This window comes from Crotalus tigris, unplaced genomic scaffold, assembly GCF_016545835.1.
Source record: "Crotalus tigris isolate CLP2741 ecotype Arizona unplaced genomic scaffold, ASM1654583v1 scf7180000017731.4096049, whole genome shotgun sequence".
NCBI classification, from domain to species: Eukaryota; Metazoa; Chordata; class Lepidosauria; order Squamata; family Viperidae; genus Crotalus; species Crotalus tigris.
Genome location: NW_024096599.1, coordinates 2038731 through 2062888, shown reverse-complemented (window position 1 = coordinate 2062888; position 24158 = coordinate 2038731). Strand labels below are relative to the sequence as shown.

Sequence of the window (24158 nt, the reverse complement as noted above, 5' to 3'; positions counted from 1 at the left end):
ATAAATATAAATGCCTCCACATCAATAGGCTAGAGTTGGTCTAGCAGGCAACCCATCTCATCTAATCCCCACTGTCTACAACCGTAATTTTATATTGATTTGCTGGGGTGACTATCATGACAGGCTGGGCCACTTGACCTTATTTCTTTGTTTTACAGATTCAGTAGTGGAAATGTAATCTATTTCTTTGTATTTAAAAAACAAGCCCATCAAAGAGAAAACAAATTGTATTTATTTTCTTGGCATAGATGGGAATGGAGCAGAAATAGGAGAATCCAAGAGCAAAGACTAAATTAACCTCAGTGTGAACAGAACATCTGGCTGTATAAATATAAGGAGGGTACTCTATATATATTTATACATTTATACAGTAGGTGCTCCAACTTCTTAAAGTGAAATGCAATCCCAACAAAACTTTTAAGGAATTGCAAACAGTATCATGAGTGCATCCCTGCACCTTTTTTGCTGTAAATGTGAACTGTTTATTCATAATAAATAGCTGTACTATTTTTTTTCTTAATGATGGAAGATAAATCTAGGCAGTGTAAAAATTAAACTATTAAATCACCATGACTGTACAAAACAGGAAAAGAAAGGAAAAATTCCCTAGAACTAATCTATACGGGCTTGCAAATTATCAGCTAGAAGGAATTCACCATAACACTGCAGAGAATTATTCTAAAAAGAGGATATGGTTAGCCACAAAGCAAAACTATTTTTGCTGAGTTGCATCTCATGGTGAACTGCTTTTTGTACTGAAGCAATTTCTGTCCACTTATAGCCAAAATCAGTTAAAGTGTGTAGCAATCTTTTTCTTCTTTTACCTCCAAATGTTATCTGGTAAATACAAACCATAAAAATACCACATTTAGGACAAAACACAACACAACTTGTGGAAGAGAGTGAAGGAAAGGAGAACGAGATTTCTATAGTTTAACAGTTGAAAAGAACACTTCTCAAGGGACATTTCCCAACAAGAGAACATGTTCACCATCACTACAAAAATTACAACTATCTTTGAATCTGATTAATGCAGGTGTGGGAGTGTAGTTGCCCTACTCTTAATAACTGGTTAAAAGAACTACAAGAAAAATTACTCCATGCCAAAATTAAACGCTCTCTTCACATTTTTTTATTAAAAAGGTTAACGTGAAGGCTACTAGATCAGCTTGCCACATGAATTACAGTTTCTGTAAGTTTTTTATTTAATTTGATATAAAGCAGCATTCAACATTGCGTGCGCACTCCATCGTTAAAGAGATTCAATGGGGTTCCATCACCTCTACGGGAATCAAAACATATCGCCCAGGAGAATAGCTATAAACCTTTCCCATCAGGTAAAAGGACAACAGACAAAGTAGAATGTACTGTATCTGGAACAAATCTTGGATAAGGAGGAGGAGGAAAGTATGCCTGCTTAATCCTTATTTAGCCTAACTGCCTGAGCTGCCAAAATTCCCAGAAAGCAAATCGAAAAAAGTAAAGTGAGCGGAAAGCCAGTCCATATCCCAACTAGAATGGGCCAAAAGGAAGACAAAGAAAGCTGTTCTGTAAATCTTAGCCTTGCCAAGCTGCATTACAGCGCCCGTCCTCCCTGCGCTCGGCGGTCTCTGTCGGTCGTTTGTGCGGGACGCTGTTTGTTTAAAATCTTCACTTGCTACCCAGAATTCAGCGTCTCCTTCCCAGATCCCTCTCCCCCCTCCCGTATTTTTCTTTTTTTCGGCCGCTACTCACTCCAAGCAGACAGACTTTCAGCTCTCGTATCGCCATCATCTGTTTGGGGCGTAGCGGCTTCGCATCCTTGAGGAGCGAATCCTCCGGTCTCTCTCGCTGCTACCCACTTCCAAAAACGGGCAAAGCGGCAGCAGTTGCAGCTACTTCTCAGCAGCCCCCGGCCCTGTGCCGCCAGCGGTCACATGAGCATAACCTCGGCTCCAGCTCCTCCTCGCTTTCTTTTGCCGCTTTCCTCACCCAAATCCAACGCTTACAAAATAGCTAAACTTCAGCGTATTTCGGAAGACGCAGTTGCCATTCTTAGATCGGCGCGCTGGACCCGCGGTTGGCCCTTGAGCCCTTCCAGGTTGCGAAACGAACAGAAGCAACGCTGCGTTCCCGCCCATTTTTCTCTCCGCTCGGGTCCCGCCGGCGGAGGGCTCAAACTTCCAAGTAGAATAACAGCAGACGACGCTTTGAAGGGGGATGGGGAGGAAGACAATCACTGATGTGACGAGTGGGCTGATTTAAAACCTGCTGGATAAAAATTAAAAACAAAACAAGATACAGTACTTTTTTTACACGCCGTCTTTGGATTGATATTCCTACTAGCCATTTACCAGGAAGTAGATTTCAAAGCTTCAGTACACCCCTGTAAATAAAAACAAAAACACATCAAGTCAGAGATTAAACCATCTAAGTAGCAATACGTAGGATAGAATTGTTATTCCTTAAATTATAGCCAATAATGCAAACATTGGCTAAGGAAAGCAAATTTAGAATTCTAAGCCTATCATACAAAAGCTGAATTTTGTGACCTGTATAAAGCCCATTAATTTTTCTCTAATACAATGTTTTGAAAGCCTAATCCAACCAGTTCAGTGAGATATCAAAGGGCAATAGAATTAATTCTCAGTAAACTCGATAAACTAGGTGTTTCTAGGATTACCAAATTATAGAGTACTAAAAGTCTCCTCTTGTACCTTCAAATAGATAACACCTATTCATATCTTCACTCAGAACAGGCAGAGAAACCACAGCATCTTACAAAGCTTCCAATTATTCGTTTTATTAGCACTCCCATCTTCAACATTTCCTATCATTCCAACAATTTTCTGGTACATTGGTTTGAGAAATAGTAAATTGCCCAATGTGACAATCTTAAACTGGGTAAATTAATTTAATTTAAACCTCTCTAGTAGAGTCCCAAGGGTGTTTTTCCAAAAGGCAAATGAACTTTGTTAGTTTTTTCTCTGAAAACATTTCGCTTCTCATCCAAGAAGTTTCTGGGATTATGTTAATGTTAAAGGAATTATGTTTCTTATCACTAGATCACACAGGATAAGGTACAACCGTTAAGATAATCTTTGTGTACAAAAAGGGTAAACATGGGATCAATTATGAACAGTGTCTGTCCCTTTTTATTCCAGGAACTTTCATAACAGTCTGTATTTAAAGACCTGAGGTCAGGGAAACATTCCTAAGGAATCTCTCATTTTTCAATATGTTATGAAAAAACCCAAGTCTTGTTATCCTAATTATAGGCCCTGCAGATTTTAATTTGGAAAACATCTGAGTTTTAATTCTCTAAAAAAAAATTAAACATTTACTTTTAAGTTCAAAAAATTGCAACTTTATTAAAACAAATCAGAGTGTAATAGAGTGATAGAGCATACTACTGACTGCAAATATTTATGTTCACACAAAACATCAAAACTATATAGTCTTTTTGTAAGAACAGTATGTAGCTTGAAAATTGTAGGATTGAGGTTTAGCAATAATAGTCCATTTAAGGCAGAGAAAGCACTGTGGTTCTCCCCCCCCCCCAACACTTAATGCTTGCTTGTTAACTTGTGAGATTATAAATTTGTTTGACATTTCCTAGATAAACTAGGAAATCAGGCCTTCTCATGTGATATTGATGGGACATACTCTGTTTTGATAGAGATAGGATTTGTGACCCAATATTGAACATTGAAAAAGGGTTTGCTAGTATCTTTTTCCTATGGTGTACTGGGCTAGAGCTGGAGTGGATGTAGCTCCTTCTGGGATGTATAGTATTTTTGTTTTTGGCTGGACTTACATTTATATTCTTCTTCTGTACTTTTTCTTCTACTTATTTTCTTGCTTTTTAAATTTTTTATACTTATTGTTATTATGCTATGAGCAGTTTCGACTCAGGTTAAATTGAATGGATTAAAGTAAATATTAAATTAAAGCTGAACTGAGTGTATGAATATTAGACTAAGAAGCATTTGCTAAATAAACTGATATGTGATGACCAAAGAGAAATGCTGATACTGCTTACATGATTATGTCATGCCAGTATGTCTATGGAAAAAAATGAAAATATTAGAAGTCTGAAGAAAGAATGCAAGATTGATGACTGGGAATGCTGGGAATTCTGGAACTATCTTCGGTTTAACAAGATCACATGTTGAATACAGTGGAAGGATATGAAAAAAAAGTTACTAAGGAAGATAACTATTAATTTTATACAGAAATAAATCAAGACTGTCATAAAATGGATTACTCATTTTGTGACATTTTTACTATGCTTGTTAAGTAAATCAACTGGGTCATTAAATGAACAAACATTGGGTTTGCTGGTTGCTTTGGTTCATTAAATGATCTTCACCAGTGCTTTTTTTGTAAAAAAAAAAAAAAAAAGTGCCGGAACTCACACATGTCATACAACCTGCCTTGCCTACCTTACAAGGTTCCATCCAAAAAAGGTGCCGGAACTCTGTTCTGGGCGTTCTATGACAAAAAAAAGCCCTGATCTTCACAATCATTAAGTAAACTGAGAGGCCAGCATGGAGCCTCTGAAGAGAATCGCTGCTGCCTGCCCATCAGCAGTTCTAGCAAAGTGAGGTGACTCTCCACTTCCAAACCACAGCACCTCCAGGCAGGTGCCTGGACTTAACTTGGGGTAGGGGCTGAATTTGCAGGGCTTCCCAGTGTGGAGCCTCCAGTTCAGTAGAACTGCCACAGTAGAATGCAAAGGAATGTTCTCCAAGCCATCTTAAACCCTATGCAAAGAAACACAGTATAGTAGAATGCAAAGGAACTTTGCTGAATTTGCTTTCTGTAGACGTGGCTAGTATTTTTACAAGCAAATCCAAGGCAAACACAAACAAGCACAGTGATAAAAAAAAGTTATCTTTATAAAGTACTCACAAACAAGCACAGTAGTTTGTAAAGTACTTACAAACAAGCACAGTACTATAATAAAAAAGAAAATTTTAAAGTATTAACAAAACAACTACAGTATTCCAATCCTCAAGGCAACAAAAGAAGTAACAAAGGTAGGAACGATAGATTCACTTTTCTAGTCCTCCATATGGCAACAGTGAGGTGGAAAGAAAGCACACTGGATGCAAAAACCCCAATCTGAATTGGTCATGTGTCCAGTGGAAAATACACACATGACCATATAGACCTCGGAAATCACCTGCTGTAACTGGATGACTTCTGATTCTCAAAGGGAGGTCACAGGATTAAAAATGGCTGCTACTTCAGGAAAGACTGAATCTAGGCCACATAACTTCAGAGGTCTTCTGTTGGTCACAATGTTGAACCCGTGTCATAAGTACACTTTTGAAGTGTATTCATAACTTCAAACAGTCATTAAATGGCCTGTCTACTTCAAGAACTACCTGAATAGACTTTAGAGAAGTAATCTCTGGATTAATATAAAATAAATACAAAGGCTAATTTTATAAATAAAGTGGCTAAGTTTTATGATAAAATAACAAATACTTTAAAATATCAGTCATTCCAGATGAATTTGGCAGTAATTAAGCAAATATATATCAAATATATAAAACACTGAAATAAAACACAAATTAATTCAACCCTATAAGATTTAGCAGAAATGTATTGTGCCAAATGTCAACAATTAAGAAAATAGCCGTTCTACTTCACAGAACCTTGCAACATATTTACCACAACACGTATGTAGAATACAAAATGAAAAGGATATCACAACATGGTTCTTTCTAGAGCAATCTTAGTGTACTTATTTCTTTGCTTAGAAACAACCAAAAGAAAAGATATGTGAAAAGATAAGAAGGAAATGATCAAAACAGCAGGACTTTTTTGAGACTTAGAGAATGAAATGTTTATGAGCAGCAGTCCCCGAAGAGATGCGTTATGGCAGGGAGACAAATTATGAAATGCATGCAACAATGTTATCAGACACATTTTCATGTTTGTGTCAGAAACTGAAATACAAATGTATAAGGATGGCATTTATATATAGCTGACACCCTGTCATCACTGCAGTTGCTGCAGATGGTGCTGTGAAGAAATATATTACTGGGATGTGAAAGACCCATATCTGAATCTATAATATGGATAACACAAGCTTGTGGAATTAGTATACACAGAATATGTTAAGGAAATCTCAATGAAGATATGAATATCTTAAATCCATGTTTCTTATTAATAAGAAACTTTTGTCAGGAAGTTATTACTAGCCAGAACTACTGGGCATAAGTACACACATGGCAAATCAAGATTCGTCTCTTCATAAGATATTAATGATCATTAGAAAAAATAAATATAAATATAAAAATAAAAATAGAATTCTTTATTGGCCAAGTGTGATTGGACACACATAAGGAATTTGTCTCCGGTGCATAAGCTCTCAGTGTACACACAAGCAACAAGTGATAATCATCATAAAATACAATCATCATAAATCATAGATACAATACTCAGTGATAGTCATAGGTTATTAAAGCAATCAACATAAATCATAATAGGATACTAAATAAAAGTAATCAACATAAATCATGAGCTAAAACAACAAATTATAGTCATAAGAATCTAAGGAAACAGATATCTATTCCATACATAAAAAGTATGAAATAGGTGCATGAAAAGAAGCACATAGACCCTTGAGAAAAAAATACCTTTTGCTCAGTTATTTCTGACAGCCAAGAAGCAACTCACTGTCATACTGGGATTGTGACACTTCTTTTAACAAGGGATGTAAAGCAGCCAATCATTTGCCTTTATTCTAGTATTGTAGTTTTTGTTGCTCAAGGAAACGAAGCTAAGAGAGGCAGGTTTGTCACTTATACTCATTTTATTTATTTCTACAAAATATTATATGCTGCTTGCCTTGGACTCAAGGCTGTCCTTAATTAACCAACATTCATGATTTACAACTCCTCCACAAAAGAATTAATAACCCTCCCAAACTAGCTAAGTACATGGCAGCTCTTAGACTGCTAACACCAAAGATTCAGTGGAATAGTCTTGAGTACCTTCCTGAAGGCTATAAGGTTTAGGATATTTCACCTCAAGAGGTGAAATGTTCCAGAGTATGAAGCAGTTATTAGAGAAGAAAGGTAATTGGGTCGCTATGCCTTTCACTTATACGGAGTAGGATTTCTCAGTGGCTGGTCCCTGCATGAATGACAGACTATTTTCTTTGCTCACAACCATTTTCTCTCCTATTTTCTTGTTTCTCACATCAAGTACATAACAAATGGCTAGTACTGCTTAATTGTAACACATAAACATTCTAAAAAGCAAGTCATCTGAATTTTTATAATGGTTACATTTCAGTGTGGACTTAAGCATGCTTAACAGTGTTGGGCAGGGATCAAAATATTCTAAATTAATTCAGTAATTCATTTTTAAAAGATTTTCATGAACATAAACTATGAATCTAATCACATCTACCCAACCTACTACAGTGGGGAGGGCAAGGAATGCTGCAAATCCCCTCTCCTTTTGTATGGTGGTTCCTTCCCTTTGGAACATTATCCCCACAGAAATAAGATTGACACCCAGTTTGATACTCTTTCACAAGGTGCTGAAGACCTGGTTTTGCCAACAGACCTGGGGAACCCAGGATGGGATGAGGCCCATCAAGTGGCTTATTTGACTGATTGATTGTTGTCTTCAGGGGTATTATTGCTTTTTATTGTTTTATGTTAATTTTTTATCTTTGTAAGTTGCCCAAAGTCACTGAAAATGAATTAGGCAGCCATATACATTTTCATTCATTCATTCATTCACCCATTCATTCATTCCTAAATACATCCTTGAATTTAAACCAGGAACTTGCAATGGAAATTCTCTTTTTCCATATTTTCCATTTGTAGATAATTTTTAAATAAAATTATTATATTGTATTATAAAATTAGTATCCTGGGTACTCACTAAAATCTTTGGATCACTAAGTAGTATTTTATATTGCAACTTGTGGGTTATAATCTGGTTACATGAACAGAGAAATTTGTTATGGTGTTCAGCGTATGAAATGCTTTTTTGTGTCATTTGGAAAATACCAACTACTATACTTTGCAATGCAAAGTGCAACATTCACCCTGTGTGAATGTTTACACTGTATGTGATTAAATGTACCTTCATATGAAAAGCTATCTAGCTCCTTAGAACTCATTATGTTATAGAAAATTTCTCCTATTCAACTTAAAATGGTCTTTCTATAAACCATTGTCAGGTATTTGATATATACTGTCATATCTAACACTTAATACTTCATGAGGATTAAAGTACCAATTCCTTCAATTTCTTCTTAACTTAAAATTGTCTTTCTATACGATAATTTAAACATTACTGCATATCCTGCATTTGGGAGAACGGACAATAGCTTATGGCTTACTTATGAGGAATGGGATTCTTCATGAACCAAAGAATCCAGACACATAGCTGTTTTTGTCTCTCACAGCAGCAAGTCACCATCATTTTCCTCATCTTCTGGCAGGGAGTACTTTCTTCTCTGCTTCTCCGTTCCTTAAGGTTCCAAATTTTTCCTATCCAGTAAGATTTGCTGTATGTCTTCCTATTAAGTCTCAAGGCCAATTTCTTCCAATAAAACCTGAAAGAACAGTATATAAATCTATACATCACTAAAACTCTTACCATGACCTTTAAGTGGGCAAAATAGTGTGATAACTTTTGAACCAAGGTAATTCAAATGGGCTAGCTTACAGAATGTTTCCAAAATCTGGGAATCATGACTCCTAAGGGAATGCAATCACATTATCTTCATTTTCAACATTCTGTGACAGTTTCCCAGTCAATCTCACAATCCCTCACTCTTTCCTCCAGCTAGCAGCAGCCACTTTCCTGCATATTAGAAAGAGATGGGATGGGGTAGGAAGGGAAGGGGAAAGTTTCAAGATTCTCACAAGGAAACCCATTACTGAAACCAAAAGAAAGTTGGAAGATGCTCCTGCTGCACTGTTTTTTGGCTGCCTTTGGTCATTCTGTTTCCGTTTAGTTAAGGAAATATCTCTAAAATGATGACCCATTAGGACACAGGCTGTTTAGTACTTTCCAAATCTCTTGCCATGCACACATTCACAAAACTTTCCTTCAAGCTCATAACTTCTATGTTCTCTTCATAATCTTAAATATCAAAGTGTGGCCCCTCATTATTCTACTGCTTAATGAATCAAATTGTTTTTGCTTAGAAATGCATTATCTTCATCCAGGACAAATACACCTCTAATACTTAGGTCACCATAATAAATTCCTGTCCAACCATCTTGCAGTTCTTGCAAGTATTATTTCCTCACTGTTAATAGAAATGCCTTTGCTTCCTCTTATGTTGATAGCTTTCTGGTGGAGCCTTCCTTTTATTCTATGTCCATTTATTTTATAGAGATCAGTGACAAAGTGTTTGCTTTCCCCATTTACTTGTTCTTCACCCAGACTATTCTTATCTTAATATTGAGCCAATCTGCAGCTGGTAGTCCTACTACATTAAGCAGACATAAGCATTTTTTTAAATACCATGGCTATTTAACAATACTATGATAACCAGTTCACACATAATTTTAATAAGCCCTCCAATGGTTTAGAGAGATTTGTGAACAAGCCCTTGTAGGTGTTTCAGGGTGGTAGGGTATGAGATTACAGATTTTAACTATTTAAATGGTAATATGTTATTGCTTATATTGTACTTTATATATTCATTTAAATAAATTTATATGGCTGCCCAACTCATAAATACAACTCTTGGCAAATGACAAAAATTAAAAAATACAGTAAGAATGTATTTCACAACCAACTGAAACACAAAGTGGCTAGTGAACACCACATATACCAGCATTGTTGGTTCATTTACCCCAGACATGTTAAACACAAGTTCCGGGGGCTGGATGTGACCCGTGGTTTCATGTGGCCCGCGAAGCCAGTGAGGGAACAGCCCCCGCTGCCTTGGCCCTGGCGCAGGCCAGCCGGGAGCCAATGTACAATTTTGTGGTGGCCATCTATGCTGAAATGCAATCAGTCTTAGCTCTACAAGGCCGTCCAGAAACAGTGAGGAACCAGCCCCTGCCGAGTTGGCTCCGCCCCCTGGGTGCATGCTGGGGAGGTGTCAGCCTTTGTGAGGAATGAAGAAATGGACCACGCCTTGGCTCTTGCCCCCGTCCCACCCCCTTCTGCCAGAGACCCTCAGATCTGTCCCACTCTTGCCCAGGCCCCCACAGGCACCCTTGACGTGAACGATGTAGAGTTGGCCATGTCCACCCAGTAGGCAACACCTATTCCATCCATGCCCACCCAGTAGGCTGTACCCACCCTGGCCACACCCACCCAGTCCCCCAAGGGCAACCGCAATGCTGATGCAGCCCTCAATGAAATTGAGTTTGACACACCTGATTTAGCCTGACTATCTCCATGCATGGGAAAATAACATGATCTTCAGGTCTTTCCAAAAGATGAGCAAAGTTGGGATCAACCTAGTCCTAAGTGGTATGGTATTCCAGCATGCAGGGACAGCTTTGAAAAGACACTTTAAATTGTTTTATCTGTATTGGATGCAGTATTCTCGACATGAGAAGGTTTTAATTAAATAAGGGCACATGGACATAATTAATGTATTATGATTTTTAATATGAAAGTGCTTTCATGATATAGTTTTTGAAGTTTTATTATTTGCTCCATTTTAAAATATTGCAATCTAGATAATTCTTAATTATACTAAACTCACCCCTCCCCTTCTTCTCTGGGATAGGTACTACAGATTACGTGCTACATAGAACAACTTGGCAAATGGCCCATGGTAAGATCATAATACAGAAAATCTAATGATACCATACCCATATCTGATTATATCAGATGAATCTGGAGTTTCCTTCTTTTGTAAGAGGAACTGTAGGCACAGTAATGCATAATTTTACAAGAAGATTGAGGTAGCAAGTGTGACAGTCATTAATGCAACAGATTAAGTGAACCACTTGTTTGCGATGAGACATTTTTGCTGAAAACTGGAAGTAAAGGCAGTTTTTGGCAAAAATATTATAAAATGTGGTGACATGATTGTATGATGCTGCAAATGGTTGTAAATGTGGGCCAGTTGCCAAGACCCTGAAATGCGATCAAAGTTCCAGCCATTAGAACTTCAGAGCCGGGTCATAAATACCTTGGGAGATCCATCATAACTTTGACTGGTTGCTAAGTGTTTTATCCATATTATAGATTATAATCCAATGTTATTGTCTCTATATGATAGATTAGAAGTGGATGAGACTATAACATAAGCTTTACTTTACATATTAGTTTCAAAATTGCATTCAGTTCTACCCTTGATTTATTCTTGTATTTCCAATTGAAGGACAAACATTATCTCACAACTGATTTTCATTATACTATGGCCTTATAACATTGCCTTCATTCTATTTCCATGCTACAACTAAAGCAAGTTTTAATTGTTCTTATTTTAAAATACTGCTCCCTTTTCTCCCAATGCGTTTTTTGCCAATGGGAAAATGGCATTTTCACTGATGATGTGATATTGTGAGATGTAGGGTCTGCACAGCTCCTACTGACCAATGTAAGTTTCTGAAGGCACATCCTCTTTGTTATGGTCTCTGAAGAATTATTCTCCATACCCACTTTTACATGAGCTACAGGAGTGAGCACTGGTAGATGCCTTTTGGAAAGGCATTTCCCTAAGTAATGCCTGCCAGGCGCTTTCTGGTACATTTATAAAGGTAATACAGCTTTCTTATAAATATCAATTTCATCTTTTTTTAAAGAGAGCTAAACCTGCTTTTTAAATAAGGATTGCATGCCCTTTGAAAAAGCACTAGATCTATTTTTTAAAAGTAGCGCTTCCTTAAGAAAGGGCTAGTCTAGTGTTGCAAAGTTTGATATAAACTAGAAGAGACAGCCTGGTTCTAATAGCTGTCTGTGGATGGTTCTGCCATCACAGCGTATATTAGACCTTTTTTGCTGTATACATATGGCTGTATTTTTTAAAATTTTGGTCTAATTCCTGGTACTGCTCTTTGCCAACACTGGCATGCCCTTGCAGCATTACCAGATGGAACTTATTCATTATCAACCATTCTTTCCTGCTTCTCTCCCCCCCCCCAACTTCTTTCATGCCTACAACTTATTTGCCAGTTACTCGGACACAGATTTAGCTCTTTCATAAGAATGCCAGACTCACAACCTGACACAACATAGGCACAGAGCACATTGGGGTTTGCAAGCTATTAATTAGACAACCTGATAGGTTGCTACACCAAGCACCTCCCTATACCAGTACTAGTTCATCTCGTTAGACAGAGTGATTGGTGGCTGTTTTCCTGTTGGTAGGTGATGCATGATGGAGGACTCCCATCAATTCTTTTCTTTAAAGTGTTGTACATTAAAACAGCAAGGATAGCAATAGTCATCAGCTCATGACTGAGACAGAACAGAGCTAACAACAGAAGCAGCAATTTTTTGCCAGCATATTTTTCTGCAGAAAAGAAAGAAAAATAGTAACTAATGTGGCCATATGATGCTTTAATGCTTTAATCCTATAAGATTTCAACTAGGGAACTCCTATCTGACAATATTTCTAATCATTAGGTTATAGCAGCTATTTTTCCCTGTCAAAATATTATTTTCTCTTAAATCTCAGTGTGCTTATATATGAGCCTAAAGATTCTTATTAATGTGTCTTTCCTTGACATAGTAGTTTGCATTCCAAATCGTAGTTTGATTAATTTTTTGTACAATTTTTTGTATTGTCAAGAGATAAGATAAAGCATGAATTTGCTGCATTGTGACACCAATTCTGAAAGGTAGTTCTTCATAGAATGACATCATAATGGTTTAATCTATTTATTGCTGTGCCAGACATCAATAGCTCCATTTGCCATCTTATAAACCAAAGGGGTCACCTACAATTAAAATAGTGAGTTCAATTTTATCATTCCAGTTTATTGTTGGTTAAGTTTAATGCAGAATATTCTACATAGGAAAACAGTACAATATAATAAAAAGCTTCTAACCTAGATAGGGGTTAAAAGCATCCAAAAAAAGAAAAATGAAGCCAGTGACAACACGGACAATGCCAAGAGAACATCCGCTTACAAGGGGGGAGGGAGAGAAATGAGTGTCTGATCCAAGAAAGAAAAAGTATGTAAAGGACATCTAACAACCTTCAAGCGTAACTATAAAATGGTGCCACTGCCCACCAGGAGAGACAAACATCTCAAATTTCATGTCTTTCAACCAATTTGAAGGAAGACGGGGAGACAAGGTCAGGTCTGAGTCAAGGGAAGCCATTCTCAGGACTAGAGCTGGACCCTGGGAGGGGCGCGTCAATGTGCCATGTGGCTTTTTTCGAGCTGGTTAAAGCCATTCATTCCGCATTACCGATTCCGGCTGGGCCTGTCCGGCCGGGATAAACCGCTCCTACAGGGCTGCGCCCGGCCGAGGCGGCTCTCGAGGCTGCGGTGAGTCAGTCGGAGGAGGAGAGGTGAACAGCAGAGCTGCTCGGCTTGTCTGCATCAGGCTCGCCTGCCTGCCTGACTTCCCTCCCTGGTGGAGGCGGGGGCAGCCGTTTGTGTCTGCCTCAGACCCCTCCCTCTCCGGCTCGCTCGCTCGATTTGAGACTCTCCCGGGGACGCCCGGAAACGCGCCTGGGCCCAAAGGCCTCAAGCCAGCTGTCTTTTCCCTCAGCCCTCGCTTCTTGGTGCCCTTGCAGTTAAATGTAGCCCCTGGAACCGGGCGGGGAGGTTTGCAGGAAGATGGCGGGTAGGTAGCACCATCCTTCCACCCCAATCCTCCCCCTTCGTCCCGTTGCGAAAGCCCCCTCCCTCGAAACAAATAAGTCCCAAAAGGAAGGGTAGCGCGCCTGAGAGAGACCCCCGGGCAACTCCCCGATTTGGGTGGGGTATCTGGGCCTCTGCCCGTGTGCATGGACTACTAGCGCCTGTGGGGAGCAACTATGGTGAAAGTGTGGGGTTGTTTTTTTCTCTCCTTTTAAAAAAAACCTACGCGGCTCAAATCGCGTTGCTCAGTGACAGTGAGGTAGGAAGGGCTTGTGGGATTTGTTGGCAGAGGGAGGCGTCCCCCTTCCGTCTCTCTTCCCTCGGAGTGGGAATGTGAGGAGGGGGCGAGGGTGAGGTGTGCGCTCGGGTGCCAAAGGAGCCCGTAATGAGGCTGGGGCGGAGGGCGCCGCGCGGAGTCCCTCGGCGAGAATTCATGTTGCCTTTTGTTTTGTCTTAATCCGCCTGCCCAGATCTGTCGCTGCTCCAGGAGGACGTTCAGGAGGAGATAGACGGATGTGAGTATCCGCCGCCGCCGCCGCCGCCTTCCTTTTCCTTCCCCCTTGCACATGGAAGGCCCTCCCAGCCCTGTTGCTAACTGGGGAGGGCCGGGGGCGGGCCCACTTCCTTCTCATCCGGAAACTCAGGGGTGCCCCCGAGGCTTGAATGAAATGGGGAGAGGGAACCCATCTCTTTTCAAGCGCGGTTGGTGCCTTGGATGAAATACGGGAGGGGCAGAGGAGCATTGTTGACCTCTTTAATTTTGTTTCCGTGAATGGAGGGTTTGAAATCGTGGGGGCGGCCCAAATTGCATTGTGGGAGGAAGTAGCCAGGCTCAGCTGTCCGGGCTGTTTTCTCCATTTGCTGGCATTTAGATGCACTATGTGGCTTGCAAAGTTATCTGTGGGTGTCTTTACATCCTTGGAGGCCATGAACTGAAAACATGGGGAATGCTATGAATTTGATGGGTTGGTTGGATTAATAGCATGGTTGCGAGTCTTTTGATGAATGTGATGTAGGTCATGTGGTGCTTCGGAGCTTCCACTTACTACTCCTTCCTTTGAAGGGAGTTGTTTATTTCTTGCCACTGAAATTGGTTTAACGTGGAAATACGGGAATTGGTTTTCTTTCGGGCTGTAACGTTTTCATTTTTAATTTATCCCTCTACTGAGGTTGGCTGTATTCGTTTTTGGGCTAGTTGACGCAGTGAAGAACAGTTTACTTTTTATAAAGAATTTTTAAAAATGTGGTAGTGTCTTTGATCTTGAATAATATTCAGCTAAATAGTTTTCTGGATAGAAAAACTGGCTTCTACAGTGCAAACATGAAATAATTCTTCATGTACCCAAAATCTACTCTGGAGAGATATAGAAACCTTAATAACAGATCTGGTGTGGTGCAAAGCAGGAGCTGTACAGAAAAGGGGGATATCCAGCAGTGTGAATACATATTTATTTGCATTGCATTGTATTTTGCTTCTCCTGTTTTAGAAAAAAAATGCAAGTTAATTTCTGTTTTAAATAAATTTGGTGATGGGTTTGCAGTTGGGGTAGAAGGGATTTCCTTCTGAGACTTTCTGCCAATTGGAATGACTATAATTAATACAAGACATATTTATTTAAAAATAGGTATAAGTGTTTCAAATAGATTATATTTGCACTGTCCTTAATTTGGCATATATGAAGATTATTATTTATTGTGAGGTTTGAAAGATCTGTGAATTACATTATGCCTCAGAGACCTGAACTTTTTAAAGTCAGTTTGTGCATGCAGCATTTTGATATCATGATATAGAAACTTTTTTTAAAAAGGCAGCCATGCAGGAGGGCTTGTCCATTTAAACAATATCAGAATCATTTTGAATCTGTCTAATCAAATCTGAAATCTCAGAAGACAAAACAGCAAGATAGCTCTATGATATTCTGTCTTGTTCAGCCAGTACTCATTATAATCACCTCAGTTAGTCTTTATTTTTTTTCTGGACAAGTGTGGACATTTATTTTAAAAAGTAGAAGTAGAAACTTAACATTTTCCCCTCCTGTAAGATTGCCTATAAGGAATGCAAAGGATTCTTGGATATGAAATATGGTGATAACTGTGCAGAACATCAATTTATTTTTTAAAACAGAATCTTTTGTTTTAATGATTGACAGGTGCAGGCTTGGCAAGCATAGATAAGAGTATATTGGACTGCATAGGTACTAATGGAGATCCTTGAGATAATGGAAAAGTGAACTAACAATGAAAAAATCAGAAGTGGCTGTACTTTATATATATCACCAATAAAGATGTAAAACAATTTGTTACTATTATAAAATATTTTTTGAGTGACTCCAATGCTATCTGCCTGGAGACATACATTGTCTGTAATTATTTTCTGGCCATTAACTCTTAGATTGAATTAGTGTGTAACAGTATTTATCTTGCAAAGTTTCTAATTTGTAAGGGCAATTTTAGGGGAAAGTAAAGTTGCTTTCTAATTGTAAACAATGTTTTAGCATTCATCTTGTACAGCTGAATTCACATTAATATTCACGGGATTGTTTTCTCTCTTTGCTAACCCATGAAAGTGGCATTTGTCGTATGAGTTTTCGTGCCTTTACTTTCTTGATTATTAGAGTTACAGTGGGAAAATTTTTTATCAAAGACGAGTATCTTTTAATGAGTGCTTGATGTGTTTGAATTCTATATTAGCTTCATTTCCTGTAAAAGTCATCTTTGTGCCAAAGTTCTTCAACTGAGAACACATTATTTCTTGTTCTTACATGCTTTATTCTGAGCGTTGTACTTTGTGTGTTCCTCGAGTAGTGCAGCTGTCTTGCCCCTCTCTACAGAGACTGTAGAAACGTTCATCAAAATACTTCATCTGTACTCAGAGATTTATGGATAAAGGTAGAATCTTTACCTGGCCATAAGTGAGGCACTGATAATGCCAGTAAAAATTGAATTAATTGTTATAAGTTGATCTCCTATAAGAGACTGGTTGGTGGGTATTTTAGCCTAGAATTTAATATGTAATTTGTTGTGTTCTTAGGTGTGCCATTTCATGCCTTAGGAAGGAAGAAGGCTAAGATGTTCTCTACTTTTTCATTTGAGAGTTTGTACTGTAAAATTATTTTAGGCAAAAACAGCAGCCCAATGTCTAATGTCTAAATTATGTCTAATTGGACTTGGGGTTGTATTCCAGTTTGTCACTTTCAAGAACACTATCTTTCCATCTTCTATTTCTCCATTAATAATCAGAATTATCAAGGGAACTTTGGTTTTAGTTAACCCTTTTCTTAGTTTGGCGGCCTCTGCCAGTCATTTTCAAACAAACTAGAAAACAGCAATTCTAAGGAAACTGCTGCCATATGGCCTTTTACCAGAATTTGTACTATACATGGTCTATGAGAGAACTAGAGAGATTCTGAGGAAACATATTTTGGATGTAGAATGTTTAATTTATACAGAATATATAAAAACAGTAAATCCTGAAAGCTGACCTCTGTTGGAACCAGTTTGCTACCTTACCATTTTAGCTATGTCAAAACATAAGGAAGCATTTTACAAAGCATTTTTAATGAATAAATTTGCCCCTGTGGTTCTGGAATCACTGGAATATTAAAATATGTCATGTTTTCCATTATTACACTTTTTACAGAGACAAGTCTATTAATTTTATTAACTTTTGTGGTTATTCAGATGATTTTAACATTTTTCAGATAAATAGCTGAATAGGATTTACAAAATACCTAGTTTTGTATAGTAGTTATAAAGTCAGGAAAGAAATCTATTATTTTTAAATAGATTACACATATTATGTACTGTTGTGTAGTTTGCATATTGATAATTCTTCCTCTTGAATCATTCTAAAGTTGCTTATTGAATTTTCAGCCCAAATTATTAGTAGGTAGTAGTTGTGGTAGTTGTAGTAGTTTGGGTTCGATAGTTACAATTAATTCTTCATTAAGAAACACAATAAAAAAATACACTAGACTCCTATAGCTAAACTTGAATTCTTGAATTTCAAAGTTAATATAATTTCAATTTTGAATGTAATAGTATATCAATCTTTGATAGAAATATTGCACTCAATTACCAATACTCAAATGCTAAAAACATAGCTAGCCTTTGAAAGAATTAAATATTTTTTAAATAGCTAAACTTTTCTAGCTAATTTGTTTTTTATAATCCTTGTTTATAGTATTTTCCCATTATCCCTACAATCTTGTGGACTATTATATTGATTCTCCTGTAATAAATATTGAACGAATTAATTGCACATTTTTTTCATTCTTATTTATGCAAATACCTATGCTACATTTTGAATGACTTTCCATTTTAAAGCTAATACATCTGTAGTCCAAAAGTTCAATCTAGTTTAGGAATATATCTCCAGCAGTACTCAGATATAGTTTTTGAAAGAACTATGTTACAATAGAATATATGCGAAGATGAATATATAAGATCTTCAGAAACACTGCAGCAAGATAATAAAATCTTAGCATTTTATGTATGGTTTTTCCCAAAACTGTAATTACAAACCATGCAGTAAAAACACACTAAAATTCTGGCTTGTTTCATGCTTTCATTACTAAAAAAAAATTTATTGTCATGAAATAAATACTATATAACGAAATGGTATGAAAATGGAAGAAATTTCCAATACTTTAAATGAATTTGCATCAGGTTCATCATATCTGTTTAATAACCTTAAAATTATACAGTGTAATATGTTAATATGTTATACTAAATATCTCAAAAATATTTCTATATTCAAAGCATTAAATTAAACTGAACTAAATTGAAGTGAGATATTTGAACAGAAAAATAGTAGCTTAAATTAGTATTTAAATAAAAATATTAAATATACTGAAATAATATAATATTGAAAACATACTGGAAAAAATACGCTAAGTAAAATATGCTTAATTGCTGTATTCATATTTACAGTTACCGTATCTGAAAAATCCCTTGAAAAAGTTACTTAGCAACTTTAAAAAGGTTTCAATCATATTAGTATCATAACTTTCAAAACAATTTGTATGAAATGATCATTTTTCTTAAAAGAAGTATTTTATTAAGTTATGCGTTCCCTTTTGCTTCAAAGCAGACTTAAATATTTTATAAATCTTTATAAACATAGAAGTGGAAGACTATTAACAATTTATGATAAGGCAAAAAAGCCTAACCTTGCATCAGGGGTCCCATTGTGATGTACCTACCATTAAGTCAGTCACAAAAAGCTGATTTACATCTATACTATAGAGCTGAAGTACAAATAAAGCATATGGAGATAACTGGAATATTTATCTGTATAAAAAAAGTTAATATTGGGAATTTCATCTTCCCATTGTTCACTCAAAAAATGCAATAATGGAAATGCTTTTTCTGACTTGCTACAAGTATTCCTTTTGCAAGAAGACTATATTAGGAGAAACCTTGTTAGAATGGTAGTGTAATCAAAATGGCTGAAGTGGATTCCACTGATGGCATATACATGAAAGAATCAGAATCGACCACCTTTTTGGAAATAGAGGGTATTTTGTAAGACTTGTCTGTAACTGGATTTTCAAAAATGTTGTAACATTTCTGTAAAGTGATTAAATGCTTTAGTTTTAGTTTTATTGTAGAGTGTTTCATGGCTTGGTATTTTTATAGAAAGTTATGTACAAAAACAAATAAAAATTTACACTTTTGATAAAAGGTGTAGAATGATGTGAGAGATGAATAAATTAATGAATGAAACATGGACCAGTATGTTTACTTCAGTTTTCCACTGAATATTTCATAGTTTTAGTTGTGATTTATACAGCATGTAGAAACTGAAACGCTGATGCCAAGTTTTCTCATATATTCTCTGTAGATAAATCTTAAAAGAGTCTGTAGATCTCAGAGAATCACATAAAATAGCTTTATGGCCTCATGTTAAAGCATAATGATGCACTACTGTACTCATGTCAATGAGTACAGTAGTGCATCACTATGCTTTAACAGTTAATTTCCATTAAGGTGAGTCAAGGGGATCTGATTTAGTTAGCTTATTTTTAATAAAACTTAAGACATGTTAAGTTTACACACAGCGTTTATATCTGAAAAGACATTTTTACATTATCTCAAAACGACTGAAGCAAGATAGATTTAAATGAAATGAGGATTTACAAAATTTAAAATATAAATATAAATTTAAACAAATTTGAAGTTTTATTTACCGTTTTCATTAACATTCTTGGAAATATTTTAAAATTATAGAAGCTATCAGCATCTGATAAATCTGGTACGATCTGGAAAAGGCTAAGCAGAATGGGACCCACTTAGTGCTTCAGTAGAAGATCACCAAGATCCACATCTTTGTAGACTAGCTTGGGAAGAAAGCAATTGCAAATGATTTCTGAAATAGCCAGAAGGGACAATGGGAATCATTTCTGTATTGCTGCCAAGAAAAAGCATAGTTTCACCAGGAATCAATTTAGCTCAAAGGTCTAACTTTTTAAAAAAATACCTGTTTTGAAATACTGTGACTTAATAATATATACACGGTATATATTCATTAGCTTTTAAGAAGCAGAAAAATTGAAGCTCTGGAAGGTTTCAAAAAGGGGAAAAAAATCTACTATTGCAAATTTTCCCTTATTAATGGGATGGACTGTCAAGGGTATGACAGTCATTAAAAAGCAAAAAAGAGATTGTGAAGAGCTGCAAAGAATTTCCAAAGATCTCAACATCTGTCCCAGAGAGCAACTGGAAGCCCCACTATACAAATACGTTTGCTTGGCGTTTTAAAATAATGCACATCAAAATAAATAACCCTAATACTCTATCCTACTATTTGAGAGAAACCTTGGGACGCTTGCTTAGTGAAACTGTTGGCATAATATGTAACAGCTGTAAAACAAATTTAGTTTTTGGAAAGAGTTTGAAAGTAAACAGTATCTTTACTTTTAACAATTGTGGTGTGGCTGCACTCAGAATGCTCTGTGCAATGTTGATCCTCTTTTACCAAATTATATTGTACAGTAGGGAAAGAATTCAAGTAAAGTGTTCTAATACTGGAAGTGCTTCTCTATAAGCCTATGTTACAATGGCAAACGTCAGTTGCAATGATGTCAGAATTGTTTAAATCTCATTGCTAGGATGTGTTCTTTGCCAGAGTTGCTGGGTCTAGTGCAGCAAAACATAAATACACACACACACACACACACACACACACACACAGTGTTGTTCATTAGCGAGAAGAACTGGTAGCATGCAGTTAATTAACTGCTAATTAACTTGTAGTTCAGAATTCTGGCTCATTATTGCAAGTGAAGCTTGCAGTGTTTGGACTTTTTAGCTTAGAACAATTAAGTGAGTGTATGATAATTACACAGTTATAGACATTTTTTTCCTCTTACTGTAATTCTAGAAACTGAGGTTACTGAATGATGGGGTATTCATAATTGAAAAGAAGAAATAATGTTCACATACCATATATTTAACCTTTGGGATTGGTTTTCTAAAGACGTGATGTCATCCATCTGTTTTATGCTTTGAAAATGATTGGAGTTACTTATGGAAAAATATATGCATTGATGTACTGATGTTGTAGAAATGAGAACCACAGCTGTGTACTCCGTTTGCATAAACTAGTTTTAGATATATTTCTTTTTCCTCTCATGTCATGCCTTTATTTTGCTTAATGTTTCTTTCTTTTTGTTGCTTTCAGAGAGGAGGGTATAAAGGTACTACAGTAGTGGCCAAAATTGTGGAAACCTTTTGGGAAAAGTGTACAGTAGAAATGCCACCTTTGGTTAAGTTTCCACCAATTTTTCTTCTAATTCCTTTATAACTGTAGCCTTGTTCACTTAATAATACTATTTTACATCGTTTTCTGGGCAGCCAGTCAACTCTTTGCACCATCACTTTAATTTTATTAACTGAATCCTACTGTGATCTGATTGGCTCATTGCCAAAACAAGATGACACCTGATTGGCTCTCTAAACACTCGTGCTCATTGGCTACAATCAGATGAAGGAAAGCTACCTGAGATGAACCTAAGCAAGTTATGCTTCCTTTTTCTGGTTATTTGGCTATAACGTTTCATAGAATACAGTACAGATAATTAAACAGACTTTGTTGCATTACATTCTTGATTAAATTATCTTTCCATTGATATATAATTTTCTGGTACTGCTCCAAAAAAGAAAAGTGGTATTAGCCATCAAACCTCAAAAATACACTTTTCCCAAAAGGTTTCCACAATTTTGGCCACTACTGTATATGGAGATAAGGCTGTCAGTGCATATATACAGTATTGGAAACAGTAGGCCTTTCATTACCAGATTCCAGAGAATGGGAAGAGAGGAGTGCTGATATCATACTTACATCCTTCCTCTCATATCTGTTAACCACTGTTTGAAAGAGAATGCAGGACCGAAGAAACATTTGATGTGATACAGTAGGACATTTCTTTTTATACATAGATAAGATGTTATGCTTCTTACACACTGCATTAAAAATTCATAGTCCTGTAGCACTGTGCAGCTTATTTGATGAGGCATTTTGCTTACAAACATAGTTCCTCTTTGGGTCTGTGTTGTGAAGGTACACTAATACTGTCTTTTGTGTGCACACATGTACATAGGAAAACCTGGATGGGTCAGGGGTTTTGCACTGTGGTTTTGGTGGTTGTGGCAGATTCACACAGAAAGAACAATGCTTCTAGTTAGATAGTCTGCATAGCTTAACTATTGAATGGGATGGTTACAAATGTAAACTTGTTATTTGTAATTAATTATTTTCCCTTTTTTATGAGAGATAATTTTTAGCCTATAGCAGTGATGGCGAACCTTTTAGAGACCGAGTGCCCCAAAACCACCCTTCCCCCATCGCTGTGCCCTGCCTGCTCCACCCCAGCCCCGCCCCATCTGCTGGGCCACCCACCACCTCCACGGCCGCCGCATATCGGTCAGGCAGTACCATGGTGGCCATGCCCTCCACCCGTGCCTCACATCAACTGCGTGCGAGGGGGCGCAAGGGTGGAGTCTTGTCCCTGCTGCCCAGCTGCCATGTGCTTGGCCGTACTGCTCCACACCCAGGGGTGACTCTCCTCCAGGGGGGTTGCTGATGAGGGGGCTGCAGGGGAAGGCAGGGCTGGGGCGATGGCGCACGTGCCCACAGAGGGGGCCGAGGGCCACCTCTGGCATGCGTGCCATAGCTTCGCCACCTCTGGCCTATAGGATACAGATTTAAATAGCTTAGATATCACATGTGCTATGGTGCCTGATTCAATTTGTCTTCAAAAGATGTTGGGGATATATTGTTAATTTCTGCAAGAGGTGAATTGAATTCTGTAGTATGAGTGGCTTAGACTAAAATGTTGCCTCAAACTAAGGACAGTCTGGTTTGATACATTTTTCTAGCTCAACTATCTGATACTGTCATTTTCTTTACCACTTACTATGGTGAGGATACTCATTCTACCTCTGTAACTTAGCTCTCTTCCCTCTCCCCCATTGCATTTTCCTGTTTGGTTTACCCCTGAATATCTTACTCTACTTGAAACTCAAATAATGTTTTCTCAAGACAGAAAAAAACTACTTTTCCTCCTATGGTGAAGATGTTGCTAATCATCCTGTTCTAGTCTCTCATTATATTTACTTGTCACATTCAATCAGTTTGCAAGTTAGACTTTTACACAGTAGTGTACAAATATCTTTGATCTCTAGTTCATGCTCTGAGAATCTCATGGTCTTACTGTTTCTGCCAGATTCCCTTATAAGTGTCTGCTCACTTATTCAAAATTTGCCTTCCCCCTAAATAATTCAATTTCTGTGGTGCTCTGTTACTATATTCCTCATTCATTTCACCCTGCTTTATTTTTCTTTAGCTTCTGTGTTGCAGTACTCTCACTTCTTAAGCTATTGTATCTTCAACCCTGTGCCTTTCTCACATGTTAGACATCAAGACCTATCACTTAAATCCTGTACAGCTGGCTGTTGAGTCTTCTACATTGGCACCTGGTAGGTGGTACACGACCATCCTAGAAAAGTAGTGGGGGAGGGGAATGAGCTGAACCGGTGGCAGGCACCGCACAAGCCTGGGCGAGAGATGGCTGGAGCTGCAGGGCTGTCAGGGCTCAGCGGAAGCACCAGGATCAGTGCCACTTTCTAGCTGATCGGTGCTTCTTTGGGGCTGTCAGGAATCAGTGGAAGCACCAGGATCAGTGCCAGGCTCCAGCTGGAGCTTGGCGCTGATCCTGGTGCTTCTGCTGAGTCCTGAAGAAGCACCAATCAGCTGGAAAGCAGCACTGATCCTGGCACTTCTGCTGAGCCTAGAAGAAGCGTTGATCAGCATCTCCAGGGTCTCGTGATTTACATTCAGATGCTTGGCAACTGATTCATATTTATTACGATCACAGTGTCCCAGGATCATGTGAAGTGACC

At 37.6% G+C, this 24158-nt stretch overlaps 2 protein-coding genes across 6 annotated transcripts in view; one reads left to right on the top strand and one right to left on the bottom strand.

Moving 5' to 3' along the window:
* The window catches only part of RAB31 (RAB31, member RAS oncogene family), a 42255-nt gene extending 28774 nt beyond the window's left edge, over nt 1-13481 (bottom strand). For 3 of the 4 annotated variants that reach the window (XR_005556225.1, XR_005556224.1, XR_005556226.1), the window contains exons 1-2: nt 13357-13481; nt 1735-2365 (exon numbers count right to left, since the gene is read on the bottom strand). Coding sequence is in view for 1 of the 4 variants with exons in the window: in XM_039339219.1 (XP_039195153.1) it covers nt 1735-1773 (39 nt within the window). In the remaining 3 variants the exon portion in view is untranslated. The remainder of the gene's footprint in view (nt 1-1734; nt 2366-13356) is intronic. The other variant, XM_039339219.1, reaches the window with a different exon arrangement.
* Nucleotides 13482-13597: 116 nt separating this feature from the next.
* PPP4R1 (protein phosphatase 4 regulatory subunit 1) overlaps nt 13598-24158 on the top strand; it is a 47069-nt gene continuing 36508 nt past the window's right edge. The window contains exons 1-2 of one of the 2 annotated variants that reach the window (XM_039339215.1): nt 13598-13737; nt 14225-14269. In XM_039339215.1, the coding sequence (XP_039195149.1) occupies nt 13731-13737; nt 14225-14269 (52 nt within the window). In that variant the 5' untranslated portion in view covers nt 13598-13730. The remainder of the gene's footprint in view (nt 13738-14224; nt 14270-24158) is intronic. The other variant, XM_039339216.1, reaches the window with a different exon arrangement.